General features: G+C 38.4%; 1 protein-coding gene across 1 annotated transcript; it reads right to left on the reverse strand.

Moving 5' to 3' along the window:
* Nucleotides 1-1,790: 1,790 nt before the first annotated feature.
* LOC143281212 (serine/threonine-protein phosphatase 2A regulatory subunit B'' subunit gamma-like) lies at nucleotides 1,791-20,299 on the reverse strand. The gene is made up of 12 exons (XM_076586290.1): nucleotides 20,153-20,299; nucleotides 18,967-19,094; nucleotides 17,133-17,182; nucleotides 16,775-16,829; nucleotides 16,432-16,544; nucleotides 15,039-15,207; nucleotides 13,909-14,097; nucleotides 13,398-13,534; nucleotides 11,293-11,368; nucleotides 10,600-10,737; nucleotides 9,762-9,889; nucleotides 1,791-7,922 (listed from the first exon to the last, which is right to left on the reverse strand). Exons 1-12 carry the CDS (start codon nucleotides 20,229-20,231, stop codon nucleotides 7,808-7,810), a joined length of 1,377 nt encoding a protein of 458 aa, XP_076442405.1. The 5' UTR covers nucleotides 20,232-20,299; the 3' UTR covers nucleotides 1,791-7,807.
* Nucleotides 20,300-20,315: the final 16 nt, after the last annotated feature.

Genomic DNA, 20,315 nt, shown 5'->3' on the forward strand with positions numbered 1-20,315 from the left:
CCACGATTCATACGCATGTGTGTGATTTGCTTGCTTTGATGACTGTTTTCTTTTTCTTTCCTTCCGAGGATAGTTGGGGTTTTTTTCGGGTTTTTTTCAACAGCATTGTTTACTCAATTACCACCCCACCCCACCCCCACCAGAAAAAAGACCCACTTCATTCTTTCTTTCGAGGGCCAGTGGCATAAAAGCATTAATTGCTTTCGGACTCAATTATCCCCATCAGAGAATAAAATTCATTAAATTTCTACCTCAGGTTGTCTGTGTCTGTGACGGTTCATCTCTATATTTCTATCTCTTAAAATCAATTTGTTTTCATACTATAAAAAAAAAAAAAAAAAATTAATTCTGCATACGTACCGTCTCCAGCAAGGGTCCCAATCCTGTCCAGTGGCCATGAAGAGAAATCTCGGCTAGTAGCCTCCCTTAGTACATTACCTCCCTCCCAGTTGTGTATGCAGCTTCCTCTTTCCAGTGTTGTTATTCCGAGAGCTATAAATAGTCATGGACATCCAGATAACATGTGTTGACCACAGCCCTAAGCATTGTGCCCCCCCTTTAACCCCATCCAGGATATCACCCCCTTCCTTCCTCCCTTCCCCCCCACACATATTGCTCACACATGCACACAGCAGTACACACACACACACACCTTATCCATGTCCCTGTTCAAACCAGCTCTTTCCATGGTGACATGTATCCACTGTGAAACATCCGTGTTCCTCTATAAGGCTTTTCTGACTTAAAAACTTTCTTTAGACATGTGCTTCTTTGCACATGTGCACACCTGATGCGTGTGTGCGCGTGTTTGTTTCATGTGAGCATTTGTGTTCACATCTTTCAGAGAAGAGTTGAGAGAGAGAGAGCATATGGAGGACTGTGTGAAAAACTGGCAAGCATGAATATCCAGGGAAGAAAAGAAAAGTATGATTCTGAACAAATTCAACCCTTTGCAATTTCAGTGAGTTGGTGTCTGCTTGCATATGCATGCATATGTGTGTGTGTGTGTGTGTGCCTGTGTATGTGCATGTGTGTGTGTGTGTGTGTGTGTGTGTGTGTATTTGTATCCATTAAAAGAAAGAGATAGAGAGAGTGACAAACCCTCTGAGAGACAAAATTAATTGTTAAATGTTGCTTATAGTCAAGCCGACCGCACTGGGCTGTATCAGCACCATCAAACCATACAAATGCTCAAGCGCATCAACACAAAACTGTCACATACACACAGAAAATACCTATATTATGATAAACGCCATTTAGCTCCCTATGGCAAATAAGATCAGGCCAAGCTGAGGACACCAGCCATTCCACTTAATTTATCATCCCCAGATTACAAAAAATCATAAAAAAGGAAAAAAAACAACCAAAACAGTACTTCAAAGCCAAACAAAAAATACATAAAAAAGCATATTGGCAAATAACACTGCAGAAAGGACAGCTAGTGCCCATCCCAGTGTTAAAGTTTTACTACCTAATCGCCAAGGCAAAACAGCACAGACAGTACATCACAGACTGCGGAAAAGCGAAAAAAAGTGCCAAGGTTTGCTTGAAAACAGAAAGGGGAATGGACTGGGATGGCAGAAAAAGGAGACAAAAGTGAAGGAAGAAAAACAGGCAGAAACAAAGAGAGTGATGGAAAAGAGGAAATTTCCAGCACAGAATTTCCAGACGGTGGGGATGCTATTTATACTGACAGACCCCCGGCATCCCCACGGGGGAAAAAGACAAAGTGAGAGACAGATTAGCAAAAACAAAGATGAACAACAACACATTCCAGCTTTTGAAACCACTTTGTACTTTTATTTCAATCCAAGCCTGTTACACTGTTAGTTCAAACATTCAACACATAATTGTGCTTTATACTTCCCACACCACACCCCGCACACACATTGCGCACACACTGTGCAAGTCTTCATACAAAGCCCCCAAAACCAAACAGTATAAATACAAACAACAGATCTTTTCTTCCCACGAATCATTTAACATTTTGAATAAAGACTGATAAAGCAAAAACAAAACAAAAAATCTTCTGAAGGAAATTGTCAGTCTAAATCAGGCAAATGCAGTTTTAAATGTGATAGTCAAAATATATGCAAAGCTCTGTATGCTGGCACTTTTATCTTTAGTGTTATTATGTTAATTTGGTACTTAAACCAAAAGAAAAAACAGTGATCTCTTGAACTGTATGTTAGTGTTTTAAGAAACCTCACCAGCCAGATGACAGCCCAACTCCTCTGACCAGAAACATTACAACAGATTGGGTAAGAAATGTTATTCTTTTCACAAAAATTCCAAAGAAAGGAAGCCATTGCCGATTTCTTTTGTTTTTGTTGCTGTTGATTTTGTTTTGTTTTTTTAATATATATATATATGCACACATGTGAATTGTTTTTTGGATTACATGAACTATTTTTCTTTTATCAAAGAAACAAAAGAATCAAGAACAGATCACTGGGCAGACTTATTATTCAGTAGGAGAGCTATAAAAGGTGCATATGTCATGAATATTATATATGTAGGCTACATTTTACATGCATACAGATTCACTCAATATCACATTATCCATCACACTTTCAGAAGTGGTCCAAAACACTTAAGCTTATTTGTTCGAATGCACTGGTGTTTCACTGCTGAACAGTTTTGAGTTTGTAAACACATGTAAAAGAAAGACAGAAACAAAGACAGACAGACAGACAGAAATAAAACAAAACAAAACAAAATTGAAAAGCTGTGTGTTTTCTTCTTTTTTTTCCACTTTCAATATGTACCATAGACACATATATATTTTCATGTTACATATAGCACAAACTTATTTTCAGTAACTCAGATTCAGAATATAGATAGCATATACTCAAACCTATTCATGATATAGATTTGAGCCAGATCATTGAACAATACAATTCGCTTGAAATCTTTTGTAACAATGAAATCTTTACGGAAACAAATCATCAACACACCCACATATGGGCTGACACAACAGCAAAACCACAGGTACACACACACACATGCACACACACACACACACACACACACACACACAGCCTCTAAGAATCTAAACAAGTATCTCAATTGACCAGCATGTCAGTTTTCCCCCTACATACTCATTACAAACCTATAGATACTATCCACCAAAACTGCTCACAACCATTCTTCTCGCATGACATTTCAAGATGACACTCAAAAGCAGTCAGAATAAGCCGTCTATGGGGAAACATGCAGATTTCTGTTTCACACCATATCCTTTTTGAGAACTGACACTAGAACATACTCTGCATCAAATTAATGATGTACAAAAAGTTATGAACATGATAAAAACTAATGGCAGTGAACAGTCATTTTGTGGATGTACACAACATTGATCTTTGTATGCTTCTACGGTCATTCATGTACAAAGCAACACATCCAATAAAACTCAGCAATGGCAATGAAACTGAGCATCCAGTCCTTTTCAAATTTCAGTGCGTGAAAATCTTGTACCATAGGATCTTCTGCTATCAAATGGCATTGATACACACCATCATATTTTTATATGAACATGCAGGACTCTCTAGTTCTGCTATGTTAATCATTCTCGTCACACCAATCATAAAGAAAAAAAAATTGATAGGGGGCCAGAATAAGAAAAACGTTTTCACATGAGAACAGTATGCAATAATAACAGTCAGGTGATAATCTTCATCTAATAGTGAGCTGTAATTAAGAAATAAGATACTGAATAAAAATGCGCAACATGCACATGCAGACATATCTAAGCATGCATACCATCAACATGAATACATTTCTGTAATACATGCATTGAAAATGCTGCCATGGATAAAATCACAAGGACAAAAACTGTAAACAAACACTGCTTGATGAACACAGACATTTTACATTAAAACATAATTTTTCAAAATACGCACACACACATAAACACACACACCATCAGTATTTCCTAGTTTGAAATAAATATCTAAAAACTGACACAGAGGTTGGTGTATTCTGTCACCATTTTTGCTTTTCACTGGTTTACACCATCTTTTCACAGACACAACAATCAAACCTGGGTCCAACATATTCAAACACAAGCTGTCACGATTCTGTGACAAGTATGATACCTAAAAACAGATCAGCCACAATAAGCAAACACAAGCAAAAAGAAACAGGTGTGGAATCAGTTCAGTGGTAAAGATTCTCTGAATCTGGATAAATGTAGCAGAAAGTTTCCTCTGCTCAGAATCCTAAGTTTCAAGTATGTATTTCTGCGGTTTTTCACTGCCTTCCTCAGCAAAACTGACACAGGAAAGACATGGGCTGGACAGGCTGAGAACTGAGATCACAGCTGCATTAACTCCTTGAACCCCATGCCTGAGCACTGCTCTGGCATCAAAATTCATCTCATTTAATTAACCCTTTGATCGCTTTAGTCACCACTCAGCGACTTGCAGCAAGAACACCACAGTTGCCACATGGCAACTTGAAGGGAGAACGCTGCTGCCGCAGGTCGGCAACTTGAGCATTAGAATTAACAAACTTGCGCTATTCTTTAATAAATAACACTAAACTTAGCCAGCACTTCCTGCAACATGTACCGGAAACATCCTTCTCATTGTTGAACCAACTCCCGTGCAGTCTGGAGCAATTTTCAGCAGCTTTTTTAAACTTTGTATGATGGCGAGTTCTTCAACCAGTTCAGATTGTAATCAGCGGTCTAGATTTTAGACCACGATATACAGGACAGCAAGCTGTGAGTCTCATTGATAGTCAGTGGAAAATGATTTTGCTGCTGAGAGTGACAGTGGAGAAGAGTTCATACCAAATGGCAGCGAACTGACGAGTGACACTGACAGCTCTGCTGCACAGCTGGTTTTCAGCTGTACTGTGCAGCTAACTTAGCCGGCTATCAGCTGTTAGCAGCTTGAACATAGCTGGTGATGTTGGGGTTAAACAGTTTTCACATTCCTACAAAAGCATAAACTGCAAAGAAAATTTGGAGGAAAAACAGTATGTTTCCTGTGTTTTTTCCGTATCAATGTGGCATCGAAGCTTGCCGAAGCTGTGAACTGCCCAGAGATGAATGGGTAAAAGTTGCCTGGCCACAAGAGAGCAAATGTGGTGTTGCTTCAGACTGTCAATACTAGGAGGAAGTTCAAGGCCAGTGTCCTGGATGAGGCCAGGCTTCCTCATCTTGATTTGGACTGCTTCTTCCACCTTCCTCTTCCAGAAATCAAACCTTGAGCTAATGGCTCAGTGAATGGATAGCTGAATGCTCCGTGTCTCCAGTCAGTGGATTCAGGGAGGAACTATCCAAAAATAACAAGACAAGGTTTCCTGAAGTCACAAACTAACTGTAATGTGTCCACCCACCCTGGAGATAACATGTCCAAGGTTTCTCAACCTCAAGATATAGCTCCACTAGTGCTATCTCCATCTACCTCACTTTGGTCAAAACAATCACACAGATGTGTCCCAGTCTACATGCTGTTAAAGCACATTGTCAACATACCACAGCAACAAATATAAAGAGCTGAACTCTGCACTTATGTTTTCAAAACTTCAACAACAGCAGTGAAGTGCAAATATAGGGCAAGTGTACCACCTTGCACTATTTCCATAAACTTGTCTGTGCAGAGTTTTGATTCCTGATAACAACAAAAGGGTAGAAGTTAGTAGTACAATTTGTCACCTTTTGTTCAACAGGCCACAGAACAGGACCCACTGTCACAGTCACCAAACACAGACCACACTGTTTAAAACGTTATTTATTCATGCATGTTTTGGGTTTCTGTTCTTGGTGTCTTTCTTTTTCGTCTTATTTTCTTTGCTTTGAAAATTTCAAAAACATTCCTCCAAGATCATTACCAACAGAAACAAGAAAAAAAAAGCAATATATAATCAGCAACATCATACTCTACACCAAAGCAACAACTGATAAACAAACTTCAATCTGATCAGCAAAACATTCTGATATAACCAAAGAGAGATATCAGCCATGAACAAAGTTCTTTTTGTCGTCAGTCGATGTGAATGTGCTTGCATCAGCAAAGAAACCAATACTTTTGTCTCCATTTTCAGTGCACTTTGAAAACAAAACCAGATGACAAAAACAGAATGTTGACATGACATAAATGCAAGCCCGACACAACAAGCAAAACGCCTCTCATCATTCAGTCAGCTTCACAGAAATCATGGTTTCATTCATGCCCACTTATGTCAAATGTGAATGAAGTTATTTTGATCAGTTAACATCAGTATCAAGCCCAGACATTTCACTGGTCTTGCATTTCTTTCATCTTTCCTTTCTACTTTCTATTTTTGACAGTCACCTGGTCATATATTTCTTTCCATTTTCCTTTCTCCTGCTTTCTATTCTTGACAGTGAGCTTATCTATCAGAAAGTGGAGAAGAAAAGAGGCCTTGTTATATTCATCCACTCCAAATGCAGTATAAGGAAACAAATGAATGTGTGTACAAATCTTTCAGGAAATGACTTATTTCATGACTGAAATCATGTGGGTCCTCAACCTCGGGTAACTGCCACCAATATGCTCAGCAGCAAAATCTAGTCAGAGCATCCAAAAACACCTTACGTACACAAAAGTGCATCACCTACAGTCACTGGTAACATTGATGTTTTTTGTTGTTGTTGTTTTTTCCTTTTTACATTCATTACTAGTTGTTTCTCTTGTTAAATGAACAACTTCCCTTTTACCAAGTCCATTCACTAATTTTCTTTAATTGTACTTCCAATTATTTCAAATATTCATGTTTGTTTCAAAAATCTATCTATCATGGTTGCCCCACCTCACTATACCACCCCTCTCCTCTCCTATCTTTTTATTTATTTATTTTTAAATGGTAACATTCAAATGTGAAAATCTTTATCTTAACTGCATGTCTTCAATCAGCAGTATGTGTGACAGGACTTTGAACAAAATTTCTCCTCTTACTCCTTCTTGCATCCAAAAGCAGGTTTCAGACTGCAAACTTTAAGGAACAACAACTAACTGTGGCCTTCAATCCTCCATTCAAGACCATGCAGAAACATAGAACTCAGTTGTTTTTTTCTTTTTGTTTATAAGAACCACAAGAAATGGCCATTCCCAAACTTTTTTTCAAAGATCATCCATGGTGTTCAATCTTGGAAGAAGTTATTACATACCTACATAGCACTACACCTCTCCCCACCCAGCCTCCTCTTAGGGTTAGAAAAACATTTCCAACACATCTTTATAAGATATGAAACAGAATCATACATGAAATCTTAAACTCTATGGCGGCTATACCAATGTACAGACGGGACTGCTTCATTTCTCATATCTTTTTGATATTAAACAATGTGCTTTTTCTTCTTTTCTTGTTTTGAATTAAATATGAATGACACCTGAACGCCCATATTATGATGAAAAATGGCTTCTTAGTGGAGAGACATGACATGAGGTGAAAAAACAACTATGACTGTGCAATGCTGACACTAAGTCCTGAACAGGGATAAGCAAAAGACAGAAAATCAACCTCACTGTCACAGACGCAAGACCAGTACTTTTCTTTCATGATCATATTGTGGCCCAACTTGCTAGTTCTGTCTCGTTTCTCCTTGGGAATGAGAGACTTATAATTACACACACACTCTACCGTTCACTGTCTTTGCTATTCCCGCACACACATGGGCGATGACACTCATCCACAGAGTTATTACAATCACCTCCCTTACATCCTACAGACCAGGAAAATAATGGACTCAATTATCTGACGTCCTGCACAAACAACAGCCATATTGCGAAGCGAAAAAACAGAGAGATCAGGTGTCCCATGTGCCCAGAAGACGTCATGCTGATGCCTCTTCCCTTTCCGAGACGTCAGGGACCAGGTATTCACGGTTCTCATAGGTCCAGAAATCATTCAGGTCTATCAGAATGCACACCACCGTTTCACCCTTTCCGCTGAAACACAAACACAACCCAGTCAACAGTCTCTCTCTTTGCTCTTCCTCTTCCCCAACCTTCATCCCCATTACATTTCTTTCATTCTTCTTTCTGTTTTGACAGTGAGCTTTCAAGTTAGAAGGTCAACATGAAGAGAAAAGGCAATCTTACAGGAATCACTGACTCCATATGTGTTATTAGCGAACAAATCAACATGAGTACAAATTTTCCTTGAAACAAAAACATGAAATAATTCAGGAAAATCTTTTACTTTTCTATTCCTAAATCCCAATGCTAGGCTGAATGGATGGAAAGAAAACAACGCTAAAAGGTAATTGTGGCAATCAAATGAGAGAAAAAAAAACAGAACAGGACCGACAGCTAGCCCAAGCTGTGTAATGTCTATGGTTTAATCCAAGGCATTAGCTGACATGCTAAGGCTGAAGATTTTTCTTGTGAAGTGCCCAGATTCAAATAAAATGACTGCCTTGCAGCTTCAGATTGGAAGTGGTCTTTTCTTCTTTTTTCTGTGTGGTTTTGTAGTTCATATTACATTACTGCCTTTTATTCAAGGCTGGTGAGTTTTGCTGTTTTTGGAGTTAAGTTCTGTCCAGACCCATTAGTGCTTTATCCCCTTTGTGTGTACACACAAGCAACCTATCCGAGTTATTAAAGATCCCACAAGCCATGCATGTGCTACTGGGTCATGGAAACATGAACAAATTCACTATGCACTAAAAACAACACAAAAAAGAAAGAGAACAACCCACAAACTGAACCAAGTCAGCGCTCTTTCTCCTATCTTTGCCCAACAGTGTGAAAAAAGGTGCTCTTCTCAGTCCCTCACATGGATTCCCAAGTTCAGTTTAAAATGTCACTCAAAACAAATCTCTTCCCATTCTGCCTACAATCTTACTGACAAATGTGCTTTCTTGAACTTTTGCTGGCTCTGTGTGTGTGTGTGTGTGTGTGTGTGTGTGTGTGTGTGTTTGTTTGCAAGTGTGTTTGTGTATGGTATGTTGTATTTGGATGTAAACATCACAAGCTTCCTGTCTGCATCAGTCTACACATTATCATTATCATCATGAAGTCAATGTGGAGCTTGGAACCCAGAAGCACAGGAAGAGAAGGATATGGCTGGTCTTGCATTTTCTAACATTGTCCCTTCCAGACCATCCTATGTTGTAAAATAGTTCTTTTATTAACCATGCTGATTCAGATACACATTATCATCAAAAGTCCACACATCAACCTCTTTTCAAATAATAATCTACAGAAGTAGCGCATACAATATTTGATTGCTGATGATTTTTTTTATCCTAATCCCGCTACCCCCGTCCCCCCTCTCACACACACCCTTCCAATATCATGTTTTTTTCTTTCTTAAATTACTGACACTCACCATCTCCATTTTACATTTTGTACTCTATCTTCTTCACATTCTGTTCTCTCTCTCTCTCTCTCTTCCTTTCTTAGTCCCCTCCCCCTCACCCCCCTTCGATCTCAACTGCGCCCCCTTTTCATTCAAATATACAGAAATGTTGATTTCTAATTAATAATAACAATCATCATCATGACAGAAATGATAATAATCCAAATAATAATAATAATAATAATATCATTTATTTTCAGTCTAATATCATCATCTTAGATGAAGAGACTATAAATAATTAAACAAAAACGAAAACACTATCATCATCACCATCGCAACACATCCCACAAAATAAAGTGTAAGTATCAGAAACACTGTCGGAAGGACAAAGAGGCAGTGACTGATAGACAAATGTACAGACAGACAGACAAATGATTTAGAGAGAGCTTCTAGAACACAACCATTCCAAAGGATCAAAGTATTACCAGTTGATGAGATCCTGCAGCGTCAGTTTGAGGGGATCTGCTGGCTTGACCATGTCAAAGATCTCGTCCTTGACATCTTGGAACGAGACAGGCTCCTGCCCATGAAGCCTCATCTGGGCCTGAATGGACTGTTCAACAACCACAGCAATGGAACATTCAGTTTCACTTTCAAAGAGGTGAAAGTAAGTGGATTTGATCCATATATGCTCTACCACATCTGCTTTGGAAAAAAAAATTAAAATAAAGGAACATATACCTGATATTTGCATATACACAAAGCCTTGGTTATGCTTTGAGAGCCTACCATATGTTTGTGTAAAACACTAACGTAAAAATGAAATGAAATAATTAAATCTTTCAGTACCAAGCCTATTTAATGCTCAGTGACAACTATGTGCCAAGGAATATTTTGGTCATGGTGGGCAACGATTATGAAAAAAAAAAAAACTGGCATGCAAACCACTAAAATAAAGTACATATAACTTATACTTCTCTGACAGGAAAATGGACACACTATCCAATTATGACAATTTCATGTTAATTCACTGATTTTGCGACTGGAAAATTCCTATAATGCCACAGAGGAAATTCTGTCCTCGGCACTTTTTTGCATACCGGAAGGGGTCAGAAATGTCTGTCCTGGGGCACTCTAGTGGTTAAAGAAAACAATTTAATGAGTGAATATACTGAAATATATAATAAAATGAAAGACACATTAAGGGCGAATTATTGAAACATAACGAGAATTTAAGTTTTCTTTAAATTCACTTTCTGCTCACAAGTGTCAATAAAGTAAAAACACAAAGCTGTACATCAAACAAGGAAGTGGAGCATGTACCCTGAAGAAAAAGTTGAGAGCAAAGACATTGAGGTAGCCCTTGTGCTGTACATCCAAGATGCGGAACAGGTAGCGCAACGCCTGTGGCTCCCGGCGGTTCTCCATGGCCAACACAAAGTCCAGGTACGTTTTGTAATCCTGCCACACATTTGTCCAGCGTCAATTAACACAAAACACTGAGCAATTCAACAGATGTACATTAACTTTAATGTTTCAGATGAAAGACAAAGGGGTTTTATTTACATTCATAAGTCTTCCATAGTGAACCCATATACTAAATGTGGTAAACTAGCTAAAACCACTACTGAAAGAATTATTCATTGTAAAAGTTGTTAATACATGAACCCACTCAGGGGATGAAAGTGGAGAAGTTGAACAGGAAAGAACAGAGCAGACATGCTATGTGAGTTATAAACAAACAGAGGTGATACATCTTTTATAGAAATTACACACACACACACAATCACACACACACACACACACACATCGTCTAATATCACTTCAAGTGGAAAGACGTTAAACTGAAGACGAACACACACACACACACACAGGAGAGAAGTGCCAGACAAAGGCAGGGCCATGCACAGAATTAAGAAGTATAGCACAAGTAAAGAAGAAACTTGAAGTGAAAAATATGAAACAGAAGACTGAAAGAAACCAAAACAACTGCAACAAAAAATACAACTCTCATACCATTTCTCCTTCGTATGTTAGACATTCTTGGAAAACTCTATCCAGGAAAACTTCAGTGAGGGTTCCTGTGCCATACCTATAAAAAGAATGACAACAAGAGCTCCAATCATTCATCACAATCCTGTTACATCTTTAAACAAAAAACAGCTGTGATGTTCACAAAAGAATAATAATCATATGTAAAAAAAATGTATACTACTTCTTCTTCTGCGTTCACTCGTATGCACACGAGTGGGCTTATGTGTATGACCGTTTTTACCCCGCCATGTAGGCAGCCATACTCTGTTTTCGGGCGTGTGCATGCTGGGTATGTTCTTGTTTCCATAACCCACCGAACGCTGACATGGATTACAGGATCTTTAACGTGCGTATTTGATCTTCTGCTTGCATATACACACGAAGGGGGTTCAGGCACTAGCAGGTCTGCACATATGTTGACCTGGGAGATCGTAAAAATCTCCACCCTTTACCCACCAGGCGCCGTCACCGTGATTCGAACCCGGGACCCTCAGATTGACAGTCCAACGCTTTAACCACTCGGCTATTGCGCCCGTCAAAAATGTATACAATTATCCTGATGATATAAGAGTGAAAACTGAGATCAAGTTAGGTAAAAAAAAACAACAACAACACTTACTATCAATAAATGAGAAGACTCACATTGGCTCCTCTCAGGCACATACTATCAGCCAGCACACAGGTAAAGAAAAAGAACAGAGAAACACACCTTGAAAGTCAATAACAGTAATGATAATGCGAATTTATAAAGCACCTATTTTTCTAAATTGGGATCTAGGCCCTTTACAAAAACTGTTAATATATACACGCACACAAACTCTCTCTCTCTCTCTCTCTCTCTCTCTCTCTCTCTCTCTCTCTTACAGACACACACACACACAAACACAAACACACAAGCATACGCACACAAACACAAACAAACACACAGACACGCACAAATACACACACACACACACACACACACACACACACACACACACACACACACAAGATATACAGATCAAGAACAATGGAGTGGCATGGGTGTGTTCTACATTAGTTTAAAGAAGTTAGTTTTCAGGGAAGATTTCAATGAAGTGGTAGAAGACTGGCAGAGGAAGTTGGTTCCAGACAGCTGAGCCATGAAAAGAGAAAGACTGCTCAACAAAAGACTTTGTTCTGACAGATGGGATGCAAAGCAGATGAGAACTGGAAGAAGAACATAGCTGAAGGGACGGGATGCGTAAGCAGATGATACCTGCACGATATCTTGGGGTGGTGCCAGTTAACTGCTTACTGCTAAATGCTCCTCATGTAGACTAGTGTAATTTCAAACAAAGTTCTGTTCCATCTGCAGTCAACCCTACTTATTAGCCTTCATTGAAATCTGGCGATTTCAGAGTAACACAACACTGAACATACGGTCACTTCAGACAGACAGACATATTGGTGCAGATACAGCACTCCCATGCATGCTCAGACATGTAACTGTGATGATGATAATGAACTTTAATACAGCAAAAAATCCAGACATTCTATTCTGTTCTAATTACACTATACTGTCCTCTCTATCTCCCTGTCCCAACCCTCCCCCCCCCCACCCACCCCCTTCTGCCAATGTGCTCCACATAAACAAAGTTGAAGAGAATAAGAAGAGAATCTCTGACCATGTGCATTCGTTTTTGGTGACGAAGTTTTAAACATTCAAGCATCAGTAGAGAAAAATAACTCAAATGCTGGAGAATCAACCTGAGGGAATTCTGATAAGTCAAAACAGCCAATGCCAAAAACAGCATAAGTCTGTACACGATACGAAGATACTTTGTTATCTCTAAAAGAGAAATTGACACGTTTGCTGATAAAAAGGCAACATCATCCACAGAAAAACAATAAGCTTGATCATTCAGTGAAAACACAAATTCAACAAACAAACACTGAACACAACGCAAGCTCCCACAGCACATTCTAAGTATCCAAATTGTGAAAATTCCCCATAAAAAAGGAATAACAATAATAACAATCATATTCATAATCATAATGTAATAATAATATATATAAAATAATAATAAAAATAACAGAAGATATAAACAGTGGGCAAACATACACACCTGGCCAGTTCCTTCTTGCTCAGCATGCCATTACGATCCTTGTCCAAGTTGAGGTACTGTCCATACACACGCAGGGCAGATGGCGCTGAGAACCAGTTGGACTCTTGCAGCTCCTTGGACAACTCTTCATCCCGAAGCTGTGCGCACACACAGACCAACACACAAAACTTTATAAACTACACGAACACACTCGTATGCATCATAATATCTCTCATTTTCTAAAATGTTTCCTATCTATGTGTATCCCCTTCAAACTGGGCCATGGCCTTTCTTGAATAAAATATTGTTATCGTTATCGCTATAATTTCTCTTATTGGAGATTAAACAAAAAGTATTCTGTACACTCTATATAACAAAAAGATATTCCAGGCATCCCTTATGGGTGGATCACTGGGAGGAAACAGCATCAACAAGATACAAATGCCCACTTACAGAAACAGACTTCATTTTCTGCTATTTATCAACAACAAAAAAAACAACACATGATGACTACACCCTAACCCACACACACCTCTAACAAATCGTCCAGGAAGCTGCAGGCCAAGATGTCCTGGATCTTGATGCGGCCTGTCCTCAGCGGGTCCAGGAAGAAGAAGAACTTGCGTACAGCCGTGCACACGTAGAAGGAATAGAAGGTCTTCTCCAGACCACTCAGCTGAGGTAGAGTGGGGATCAGCTCCAAAATGTAGTTTTCTAAATCCTGCGTCAGTGATAAAATCAGTGGCAGCACACAACATGAAAGAACATTCCCCCATTCTGGCTCTTAACAACAACCAGTGCTTTGTACAATTACTTCCATCATGTTACACAGAACGACAATATCACAGACAGATGTGCATTTATATAGCACTTATCCTGAGGCTCTGTGTGCATTTAACAATACCTCCTCCCACTCCACACACACATCAATGCACACAAATCAAAGATGGTCTTGGGAGAGTGGGGTTGTGGGGGCAAGGGAAAAAGCCATAGTTAATAAAGCATCCTTTCCTTTGACTGTTCAGTTTCAGTTTAAATACTGACATACACAACAAGTTTTATTAGGAAGGAAGTAAAGTATCTTGTACCATGGCATATACATGCACAGAAGGAAAGCCTGAACAAACACAAAATAGGTTGTATGTCACCAAGGATACTGCTTTAACCAACAATAGAACCTCTTGGGTTAATGTAAATAGTGTAAGACTTCCACACTGAGTGTAAAGCACAACAGCCTTTTAATGCATGAAGTCATTTCTCTCTGAGATTTTATGTTTTGATGAATCAGATCCATTATAAAACATCATTTCTCATACTATATGCATGTTAATGCATCTATGTGTATGCTTGTGATGTTGTGGGTGTGGTGTACGATCTTGTGTGTTTGTGTATATGTGTGTGGTTCGTCAGTCAGGATCGACGAGACCATGACTAGATGTGTGCATGTCATGTGTATATACATGTATGTGTATGAGTGTAAGTCTGTATATGCTTGTGCATGTGTGTACATGTCATGTGCACATGCATGCATGTGTATGTGTGTAAGTCTATACATTGTAAGCATTCATTCATATCCATGTACAGAAGTGTTTGGCATCTGACACACAATCTCACAGCTGATGAACAAACAATGGGCAGTCAACACTCATTCTAATATCTTACAGATTCTTTTAGGTAGCCCTGTCCAGCCACATCGTAGAGGGAAAGCCCAATCCGTGTTTGATGTAACCACACTTTGCGCATGACGTAGTTGAAAAACTGCATGATAGAGACCCGACCAAAGGGATCATTCTGCACCAACTTGCTGAACACAGTTGCCTGGAAAAAGGGTCTGAAACAAACACATCACATTGCTTGTTTATCAAAATGAAACCTTTCCTGCAGAGTGCTAGTCACAGGAAACCTCACAAGGAGTTCAAGTGATCTGGACAGATTTCCTGGACATGTATTGATAATTACAGGGGGAAAGAAAACTAAACATAGCCTGTCTGTTAATCATTTCCTTTTTCGTCCTCTTTGAAGTCAGGAACTATTTTGTTCTGATTATTACTGGATACAAATGTGTCATCACAACTTTCCAATTATTATGTCATCATATCACACAAGTATTTCCTGCGCCACGACTCTCTCACACAGTTTAGCAACAGATCATCAAAACCTGTTTCACAGCTCAGCACATTGTGGAGATGCAAGCAGCATACCACATCTGGTATACTACATCTGATGTCTGACCTCTGCATAAACCCAACATGCTGGTCAGGCCTCGAGAGCCAACCCTAGGTTTGTGTAAAACATCAACATAAAAGAATTAAACTAAAAAAACTAAACAAATAAGTGAATACATTATGATATAATATCATTATGACATGAAATGAATACAAAATATACCACCTATCCTTGGTCAGTGACCAAGCTCCAAGCGCTTTACAAACACAGTTATTTGTTCAACAGGCTGCCAACCTGGGCAGAGCTGGATAAGGGCTACATTTGAGCGCTCATCATTCGTTTCCTGAGTCATTCAGTCAGGTATCAGTCACACACACAAAAACACTCAATGAGACATGTAGCCTTTTATGTGAATGACTGCTTTTTTTTCTTATTCTTTTTTTTTTTTTTTTTTACCATGTAGGCAGCCATACTCTATTTTCAGAGGTATACATGTGGGTGTCTTCTTAACATAATATTCATAATAATAATAACAATAATAATAATAATGGATACTTGTGTAGCACACTATCCAGAAATATGCTCTAGGTGCTTTACAAAAACACTTTTGTTTACATAACACATTACATCAATGTTACCCACACACACCAAAATGTCACACACACACACACACACACACACACACACACACACACACACACACACACACACAATGCATACATGTACATTTTAACATATATATGTACATAGCAGCTACCAAATAGCTTCACTATTTCTAAAATAGTGAAAGATACTCAGAAGGCAAATGACTGAAATAAAACAAGTACATAAAAAATATTCATTATTTTTATCATTATTAAACAGATACACAGAGAAGGACGACACTCACTTGCACTTTGGCCCGGCCTCAGCAGCCACAGACTGGAAGTCCTGGTAGCTGATCATCTGTTCCTCGCCATGTAAGGGGAGAGTGTGATGCTTGTCCAGCAGAAACCACAGTTTCTGTCATCACAGGCAGCCATTCATAAGCACAATCAACACAGCAGGTAAAAGTTTCAACTGAAAATCAATAAATAACCCACCAAGTAAAACAAAAATAAAATATATCAAGTACAAAACAATACCATTACTGAAATAGCAGATTGGTTTGGATCTGCTGCCACTGAAATACCATCAGATGCCAATATATAATTTCATTTACTTTGCCAACTATCTGCAGCTCTCGTACATACCTGCAACTCATCATTGTCCAGGAGTTCACGGCTGCGTCTCTGAAGAAAAACGGCTCTGAAATAATACAATATCATTTACATTAAATCAATACTGAATTATTAAAAAAAAAAAAAAGAAAAAGAAAAAAAACCAAAACAACTACTTGTTCAATGTGTGTGTGTGTGTGTGTGTAGGTGTGTGTGTGTGTGTACATGCACAAGCATGCACATTTCCAAAAGAATGTATCCCTTTTCTACAAGTTATAATGGACAGGTTTGAAGGACCCCCACTCTCTCCTCTCACTGTCACCAGAAACAACATGGAAAAAAATGATAAAAGAAAAAAGAATACAAAACACTTTTCTGTTTAAGATCTTACCTGGATTCTTCTCTCAATTTCAAAAGTAAGGGTTCTTTTTCAGAGGGAATCTGAAAACAAACAGAAAGACATTATCAGAGTGAATCTTTTTTTTTTCCATTTAATTTTCATGGCATAGTTCTGCATTTGCGGGATTCAGCTCCCATATTCACAGGCACTGCTTTTATGATTATGTTCACTCTGCCATGGTGGCAGCCATAACCCATTTTCAGACGTGTACATGACTGTCATGGATTGCTGGATTCTTAAAATGGCAAGTTTCACATTGTTTGGAAAAGATATAACTCTTGATTTATGTGGCATCAATTTTGCAAGTTTCTGTAAACTTTGAGTATGCTTTACAATTTTAGATTCATAGGTAAAAATGTGAATTAAAAAACAGAATACTGTGTGTTTCTTCCAAGTGTTGTGTTTTATTTGCGTGAGATATTATGTGTGTCTGTCTGTGAGAAAAGATATGTGTCATTTCCCTATCCCAAGGCTAAAACTGAAGTCAATTTCTAGTATTTTCTGACTGCAATGACCTTGACAACTCACAACCATGACAATAATACCATCTCTGTCATAGAACTTCAACTTCTGGGAGCATTTAGAAAATTTAAATGCTGTATATTGCATTTAAAATTATACTATCACATGAGATCAAAAAGATTATTTAGTCTCCATGGATTTGTTGAATTTCATCTTCCTGAAAACTTGAAGAGTATTTTGTTGCAGTCGTGATATGTGTAGACCTGCAAGATATGGTTGGAAGAAGCAGAGACAGCGGCGATGTCCATAAGTTTTTCAATAATGAATGTTTGCTATCCCTTGATTTATTTATCATCATTGTTATCTTTTTTTTTCTTTTTTTTTTTTACATTATAGTTGTTATTTATTTATTTATTTATTTATTTGTGTAAGCTTATCCATTATTTATTCACCTTTTCTTTTCTTTTTTTCTTTTTTTTTTCTTTTCTCAAGGCCTGACTAAGCGCGTTGGGTTACGCTGCTGGTCAGGCATCTGCTTGGCAGATGTGGTGGTGTAGCATATATGGATTTGTCCGAATGCAGTGACGCCTCCTTGAGCTACTGAAACTTAATCTGAAACTGCTATCCCTTGAAATATTTAAAACTAGTCTGTTACATATCCAAGATCTGAAAAAAATCCAAGAAAAATGCTGTTGCAGTATTTTATCTTTTGTGATATGGCAGTCTGAATAGGGAAGTTTACAAACCAATACTGTAAAACCTACCACATGCATATTTTGTGTATGCACATGCAAGGTACAAAGCTTCTAGCAGGTCTGCACATGAGATCAGAAAAAATTAACCTTACTCTTAATCCGCCAAGCGCTGATAACAAAGACCATGAGAAATTAAATCCAACCTTCTAACCATTTTGACAATTTAATGCACCTGTCTCATGATTTACAAATGATGATATTTCATTATCTGTCTGTCTTCTGTAACATGCTCAAGCCTGAACTATCAAAAAAGGGGAAAAAAATGGGCTTTCTCAATCTGTCTCTAATTTGTAATTATTTTCAAACATATTTTTGTTCTTTCTCTGAAAGCAGTAAAACCCAAAGAAATTCTCTCTATACATCATCAGTACATGGAATTGTACAATGCCAAAGACACATATAAACATCACACAACCATTATCTATAACTGTTGCACATCAAGTCAGCTCCACCTAGATAGGCAACCTGTTCTGCAAACCATTTTCTGTGTAGCACTTACAGTTAATTTTCTAAGCAAAGACGGGCACATATGAAAATATCAATAATAATAATAATAATAGCAATCATCATCATCATCATCTTAAAATGATGCACTGGTTACTGCCCACCTTTGAAAAGAGACTGGGCACATTGGAGCATTCCTCCCCCAGGCCCTTCCATTCTTTGTACAGCCTGGTGAACTCTTCCATCTCATAGTCCTCTTCTTCTTTGTCATCTTTCACCCCATTCTGCTTCACTGCCAAATCATAGAGGGAACCAAGTCATGTTTCAATGATCTTAACCCCCTTGACTACTGCTGACAAGTTTGCTCATCACTGAAGGGTTGTCACCTCAACAAGTTAAGAGAGATCTTACAAGTCAGGATGTCAGTCACCAGTCTGTGTCTGGACTTCTTCCTTTTGGAATTACCAAATCAAATCAATTACACCATTGATAAACACAAAAAATAGTAGTAACTGCACAGTGCACTTGAAACTCGTGCAACACTGATTTCATTTCACCAAGATTCAGTAGTAAAGGGTTGATTTACATTAACATAATATTTAATAATAATAATAATAATAACAATAATAATAACTGACATTTGTATAATGCATTTCTCTTGGGAAATCTTGACTAAATGCACTGGCAATTGCACATTCACACCCAGCCACATCAAATTTTTTTTTTTAAACACTCAACTGTACACCCATGAGCAGAAGACATGCACACACACACACAGAGTACACACACTGGCACAGTATTGACTGGAACACAACCAGTGAGTCACATATATACACTATTAAAGTACAGTATAAACAGACACACTGCCTGTTAAAAATAAAATATTGCTATCCTCATCATTAACATGAGACTGGAATATTATCCAAAGAACTCAATATCATATGGATGGACAGAAAAAAAGAATGTGTGTGCAATTGTACATCAGAAGAAGCAGTAGTTGGAATCAAGAAACCATGGAGTCTACTTCAAAGGGTGTGATTATCTTGGCCAGAACAACGTCTTGGGGATGTCGATATCAATCCAATTAATTATCCTCCTTGAAAGGCTGAGGATCCCACCGTTATGCTGGTTTACTGTGCTCTTGGTCGTATATATTCCAATCACTTAATTGTTCTTCATTACTGTCACTACCCTTGCAACCCCTACCCACTTTCTCTCCCCCTCTCCCTCCTCTCTTTTTGTCTCTCTCACTCTCCGCCCCCTTTCCAGCTCTGTGTTGTCCGAGAATGCAGCGTTCGCTCAGGTGTGTAGATTGAACACATGTTCAACAATATCAAAATATGCTCTAACCTTTCTTTTGATCGAGAAATTTGCGTAACACATCCTGCCACTCGACATTTTCCATTCCGTCTTCTCTCGTCCACGTCATTGCTCATCCCGAACCTAGAAAACACAAACCGGGGAATATTAACTGTTACAAGCCAGTTCGCACTGCCATGTTGGAAAGTTTACA

Source organism: Babylonia areolata, chromosome 4, assembly GCF_041734735.1.
Source record: "Babylonia areolata isolate BAREFJ2019XMU chromosome 4, ASM4173473v1, whole genome shotgun sequence".
NCBI lineage: Eukaryota > Metazoa > Mollusca > Gastropoda > Neogastropoda > Buccinidae > Babylonia > Babylonia areolata.